Source organism: Atta cephalotes (assembly GCF_000143395.1).
Source record: "Atta cephalotes unplaced genomic scaffold scaffold00177, whole genome shotgun sequence".
Classification (NCBI taxonomy): Eukaryota; Metazoa; Arthropoda; class Insecta; order Hymenoptera; family Formicidae; genus Atta; species Atta cephalotes.
The window spans coordinates 1-7394 of record NW_012130241.1 but is presented as its reverse complement, the minus strand read 5'-3'; the positions used below and the strand labels follow the sequence as shown (position 1 = coordinate 7394).

At 29.0% G+C, this 7394-nt stretch overlaps 1 protein-coding gene across 1 annotated transcript; it reads left to right on the top strand.

Moving 5' to 3' along the window:
* Nucleotides 1-5086: 5086 nt before the first annotated feature.
* Nucleotides 5087-6215, top strand: LOC105625164 (the record flags this gene model as incomplete). Its single annotated transcript, XM_012206504.1, has 3 exons — nt 5087-5402; nt 5722-6007; nt 6116-6215. Coding segments are annotated over exons 1-3 (702 nt in total), but the record flags the coding sequence as incomplete, so codon positions are not given.
* Nucleotides 6216-7394: the final 1179 nt, after the last annotated feature.

Below are 7394 nucleotides of genomic sequence, written 5' to 3'. Positions count from 1 at the left end.
GTCGATTATTTTTTAAGTTAAATTTAATTAAAGGTACGTGATTTTAGTTCTAAATAGTAGGTTCGTATTACCTTACGAACCAAACTTAGGTCGACGCACGCACACACACACACACACACACACACACACACACACACACACACACACTTTGTATGTGTAATCATACAAATCTACATCGAGCTTTAGAACCAACTATCAGACATAACATGATTGATCTTACTTTGAATTAAGCACATATGATTCAGAAAACTCTTATATGTATGTAATTTATACGTTAATTTTGTGCGCTATAGTCTGTTTCTAGATTCTATAGACAGCATGAAAACAGAGATTACTTGCGCTCCCGCGTTCGTGTATTTGACGCAGTTTCATGTGAGCTATTGAGGAAAGTATAGTGTAAAGCACGATGCAGGTGATGAATTGTGAATTTTATTACTGTTACAAAATGCCATGAAAAATTATATGTTATTACATTATTTAACGACTAATTACATAGACATTTTAATATTGTTTTGAGGATCAAAGAGATTTAGATTGTGCGATCAAGGTGTTCTTGGAACAAATGGCTAATGTTGACTGAGTCTTTGGTCTTTTCAACAATTTTATCTTCCCAATTAATTTTGGCTACTTTATTTTGTTCTTGATTCTGGAGTATCCTGGACTTTTTACATCGATAATTTTAAGCACGTGATCATAAATAGAGAAAATAACATTTATACTGATGCTTGTGCGAATGAGTAGGCTAAGGTTATATAACAATGAAATTAGTGACATTATAACGGAGGCCATGAAGGATTTTGATGAGAACAAATTATAAAACCGCCGAGGAGATTAAAATGTTCATCACTTAATACGCTAAATCGAGGATCTTTTTTAAGCTGATGATGGTATTTGTCACAATAACGGCTTCATTGTCACTATTTGATCCTGATTCTTATTATTCTCGGAAATGGAGGTGAGTTACTTTTTTGTATAACTTGATTTCGTATTTAGAAAAATTATGTAAAATATGTGAAACAATAAAGTCTCGTTAACCGGCAGTTCCGCATTTTTATTATGACTTGATTTTACAGAACGAGTTTTCATATTTTATGATGAATATTTTTTTTTATCTTCAAGTTTTCAAAATCTACGTATCTCCTTGACTTTGAAAAAAGTGTCAAAGGTAAAAATTTTATTAAATACAGTTTTTCTAAATGCTAATATTATCATCATAGTTGAACGTTTTCTCAGGATTATCCGAAATAGTGACCAACAAAAACGTGATTCAAATAATTTATCTATTGTTTTATCATTTTCATCTGTTCTACGAGATTGAGAATATATGTATGTACACGATTACATACACCTGACAAATGTCGTTTCATCAGTGCTTTTGGACAAAGCACCGCTTGTATTATAATTATCCTCGTCTTTCACATTTGCGGTCAGATTGCTTACTTTGCGCATTAATAATATAAATACCGAAGTCTGTAACTGTGGGCCTGAGTGTGACACGTGATGTTCATGTATCCGCGAAAGTTTTAGTTAAAAGCATGTATTGTTAAAAGCTCTTCTTTAGTTTCACATTTCAATTAAAACTAAACAAATTTATTTTTTTTCACTTTTTATCTAAAGATTTTTGTTAGATAAATTCTTAATTTTTTTCGATTCTTTATTTACAAGAGAAACACATCGACTAAGTGTCCCCCTTCGATTTTAATAAGTTATGCATATAAAAAAAATTTATATAATAAAAGCATCTTTTATTTTGGTTTTAATATCCAAATTTATTATACATCAAAATCGAAGGATATTTAGTTGTGTTCTTTTGAAAGCTGTTTATCTTAACAATTGAAATTTGAAATGAACTTCTGTGTGTTATTAAAAACTTTTATTTCAATAAATTACATTTATATAACTTCGATTTTTTCAGAATAGAAAAGATAATAGGAAAAACATTTAATGCAACATTGCTGGTGCATCTTTTAGAAATTGCTTGTCTTGTAAGCATCCTCGATTATCAAAAGTTAACGGTAAGTCGATATAATGGTGATTACATAAACATAATGCTTGATACATGTACGTATTTAAAACCGATTATGATATAATATAAGGAAATAACATAAATTTTTGTTTTGACATTATATGTACATTTAAGTGTCCTATCATATTTCAATTTTCAATTTTATGTGAGTAGAATCTCTCAAGGGTGAGATAAGAGCTGTTCCGTTTTTAATCAAATTTTTTATATTCATTGTTAGTCCTGCTTATACTTTATGTTCATTGTATCATACTGAGAATCATATGACAGAAGTAATGTTTTATTTAGAGGAAATATAAGATGGAAATTAAAAAAAAGTTATAATATGCATAATAAAATTTATTATATTCGATATTCGATATATTATATATTCGATATTTATGTACGATTTTTTATTGTTTTTTTATAGTGTAAATAATTTTTTTCACAGAGTGCTAAAGTATATGAAGCATTTTATAACTGCCGTTGGTAAGATATATCAAAGAATAATGCGCGAATGCTAATATTAGGTGTAGTAAAAAGAAATCCATTATTTTTGCATGAAATTGAATGGAAAAATAATGGATTTCTTTTTACTACACCTAATACTATGCAAGATCGCAGAAACTGCTCTGATAGATGGAAATTTACCATATTTTGTCTCAGCACTTTAACAGACATAAGCTGATGATTTGCATATATTAAAAAAATTTTTTTATAATAAATAGGCTTCGCTTAACTTTGGACATTTGAAATATCATTGCTGTTAATATAAGAATACGAAAGCATGGTTTAAAAGTAAATTGTTTTTGAAAATATCCATGGAATATTTATAAGTATTATGTTCTCTCTTATAACATCATTAAAGAGCAATAATTTTTGGAAGCGTGTGCAAAGATAATTTATAAACTGAACATAAATAGAAATAAATGTATAATTTATAAACTGAACATAAATAGAAATAAATGTATAATTTATAATAAAGAGTGATAAGAGAGAAAGAGAAGTATTATTGTCAAAAACTATAAATTGTTTTTAATATTTTTGTATTTTATGTAATATTTTCATTTTTAATTTTTTTTTTTACATAAAAGATATATTTATTTTAAAACAAATTTTATACATATAAATAATTCCTTATTTAAAATATCATTTAATTCCTGTTATATGTAAACTGTATTTTTACATAAATTGCACAATTGATATGCGTCAATTGATTTATATATATTATAATTTTTGAAAAGGTCGCTCAATTCGGTATCATCTTACATAATCTCAAACCATCTCTAACATATTTTTGCTATTATTATAACTGTTACGTACCTTAGCTGAACGCGTTCAGAGATTGTCCATGATGATTTATAATCAAAAAAATTCATTAACAAATCGATAAATATTAAGTTATTTAAAGTAAAATTAGAAAACATTAATAATTGTTTACGTGAAACTCGACAAACATAGGAAAATAGTAAAATTGCAAAGGTTTTTTTGTTTGTCACAATATGAACATTTTGCTGCTCCGTGCCACTCTTACCTTTAAATACTGCAAATGCACTTGTCGACGAGATGTCTACTGACGTGCGAATCCATAAAGAGAAATCCATAAAGAGGGGATCGTCTAGCACGTAAGTATCGGTATCTTTATAGATCGCTTGCGCTAGGTTGATGTTGGCAAGCTGGCAATCGCTCAAATTTATATCTCTTTCGTCTCCATATTCATAATGAAGAAATGAAATTTATGTCTGACTTTATTTGGCAGACTCTGCAATCATTTCTTCGTACAGTGACTTATTCGTCGTTTGTTCAAACAGAACATTTTGTGTCACCGAAGACAAAAAAGATCCATAGTATGCTGACTTTCATTAATTCCATTATAAAAATTTATGATTTCACTCAATAAAGATTGTTCGTAGTCACAAACTACTTCTATTCGAACCTTCTTGACTAACAGTGCCTACGAAGCTTCCGGAAAAAAACTTTCACAAATATAATCACATGCGAAAGATATTCTTGCTGCCAATAATCATTAGAACTTTTATGTCTAAGACGATTAATTTTTTTTTATTAAGTTGCTGAATATAATTATATATTTAGAATAAATAAGCTTTATATTATAATAAATAATATAGAAATATGTCGAAACGTGTACCATCTTCATTTCTGTAAATATTTTATTATGTGATTTCATAAATCAAGATTTTACATAAATATTGTTAAAAAATCTCAAGCTACACTGACCGTTATATCTTACTATTTAACAGGTAGCGTGATTTTGCCATGTTACTTATAATGCTTATAGAATACTGTTTCTTCGAAGACGTCAGTTAATACGACGGATTTGCGCAGCACGCGAATACGATTACACTAATAATATTATTAAGAATTTATTAGGAACATTAAAAAGTTTAATGATTCTCAGTATTGTATTTATTACAATCGCTGCAATTTTTCTACATTGTACTAGAAAATTGTACAAAAAAATAAAAGCTTATTATTAGAAACTAAGATGATCAAAGGAACGGCTTTTCATGAGACGGTAAGATAATTAGTACGCTAAGAAAAATGCTGGCTAATATGTTCGTACAGCAGACTACCTATTATAATATATAAAGTGTATAGAATCTGAAATAGAGAAATGAAAAGCATTAGACAAACATAAGTCTAATCTAGATATTATATATTATGACCTTTGCATGCATGAATATTCGCGGTATAAGTCTGATTCGACGAAACGAATCACAGTCGAAGACGATTAGTTGATGAAAACGGACAATACAATTCGATATGAAAGTAAGAAGTTAATATTCTATTACGAAGCTGTAGAAGACAGCTTCTCTGCGTTTGAGTCTGATCGTATAATTGTATTAATATATTTCCTTTAGTACCTATGCGATTTAATCAATGTTATATCACTTTCAATGACTTTTATTCAGAATATATGTAATATTACAGAACAAAATCGTCCATATTGAAGATTTATTTGTTCATTTAGAACGAATCTTTTCCATCGGAGGAATATGGCCGTTCAAACAAACATATATCCGTTTCGCGATTTACATCTCGCATTTCACTCTTTATCTCATTATGGCATATGCCGATTTTTATGATGTTTTTGGTAATTTGGAGCTTATTGTGATGAATCTCGTGGAATCGATGGTTTATTCCATGACGTTCCCATTAATGTGGCTGATACGCTGCAGTAATTTGCTAAAACTTCTAATTCATGTAATAAAAAAGGATATGGTTGAACGCAAATTCGAGAATTTTGAAGAGGAAAGGATTTACTATAATTACAATTTTATATCCAAGATATTCTCCTATGGTTCACTTGTTGGCATGTTCATCACGGTCGTATTGTTGTATCTTAGACCGCTTGTATACCTCTTGACTATTAATCAAGGTATGTAAAATCAAACTTTTTCTTGCTAATTATAATAAATTTAAATATATTGTATGATTGTATCTATATAATAAATAAAGATCATAAGATATACATGTACTATATGTTTGATAAATAGCAAAGTTACATGTATGACAAATAAAGTTTACATCACATTGTTTCATTATTTCATTATTAATCAATCTACCACTGTAAAAGTATAGAAAAAAGTTACTCTATATTTTTTAAATACTTTAATTGTTACCAATGTACTTTGTTCAAAGAAAAAATTATTTTTTGTCTATTTTTAACATTTCTTCGTTCTATCATCTTTTTTCAGCGTCACAAAACAATACGGAGTCTTTCATGTTACCATATAGAATCCATCCATTTTTTGATATCAGCAATACTCATATATACATATTGATGTATCTCTGTCTATTTCCAATGATTTACATTTCTGTATGTCACATGGCAGCGATCTGCCTAATGGTTATCTTAGTATTTCACATTTGCGGCGAGTTGTCCATTTTGTCATATCGTATTAGACATATTAAAGAATGCTCGCAAACCATGATACTAAACAGAATTCGTAGCTTCGTTCGAATGCATCTTAAGATAATATGGTAGAAATATTGCAATCATGTATTCAACATATAATAGATCTCTTTGTTTAATTTGCTTCTTTATTCTTTCTGTATATAATGTTGTTGGAAATATTATTGTGATTGAAGGATGGCGAAGTCCGTGGACAATACTTTCAATTTAATTCTTTTATATGAACTTGTTGGTCTCAGTGTTGTACTGGCTATCTCATTATATTACGTCATAATGGTATGATATATTATTAAATATCATTATTATATTTAGTAATATCAAATGCTAGTCGGTAGAACATATAACTATGATACCTTTTTGAAATGGCCTCTACGTTCCTTCACTTATATATAATTTCTTTTTATGGGCTATAAACGAGAATGACCGCTCTCTTGTTTTCTTCTCCTGCACAATTGAACAGATTGGAAGGATATGGCTATAATGTTCTCTCTTATGATTGCTGTATACTGGATGCGGAAAAGCTTACAACGCGGCGCGACAACCAATGAATATGTTAGGAGCTGTAAGCGTAGTATTGGTTACCGCGTCGCATTTTGCCGCGTCAAGCGTTTCCGCATCCAATGTGCAGAAATCAATATTAATTTTTACCAATGCACGAGAGTTCAAATATGCTGAACTTTTTGTTAAGATAAAATTAATTTTAAATGTTGATTAAACAAACAACAAAATTAGAAGTTATAAATCTTAAATGCAGGATGTCTGATAATTAACGAATAAAAAAGTATTTCATATAGGTAGAATGGATTATATATAAATATACTAATAAACTGAGTAGAAAATTACTATATCATTTTTCATGTTTCGCATTAATTAATGAGTTATTAATTTATGAAAATTTCTAAATTCGCCCAATCTATCATCAAATACGAAATAAGACCGTCTAGGGCCGTTCCATTTAACGCTCGCGAGTATCATGTCATCCTTTTTGTCATTAAATATTAGATAAAAATGAAATGATACACGGGAGCGTTGCCAAGGTTTAATGGAATGGTCCTCTCAGAAAGACGCATGTTGTTTACAAGCGACATTGACATTATCATGCCTAGAGACGGCGAACGCGCGCTTCGCAAGACGGTCTTAGCTCGTGCGTTTGCATTCGGATAATTTGGCTATTTTCATAAATTAATAACTCGTTAACTAATACGAAAAATACAAAATGATAGAAGACTTTTCTTCTCAGTTTAATCCATTCTACTTCTATGCGAGAGTTTTATTGTTAATTATTAACACTTTATATAATATATGTATAAATATATTTTCTATATATATATATATATATATATATATATATATATATATATATATACTACTACTACTATAGTATTTAATTTTAATTTTAACGTTTTTAACGTTTAAACGGTTTAAGGTTAGGTTAGGTTAACGGGTAAACGGTAA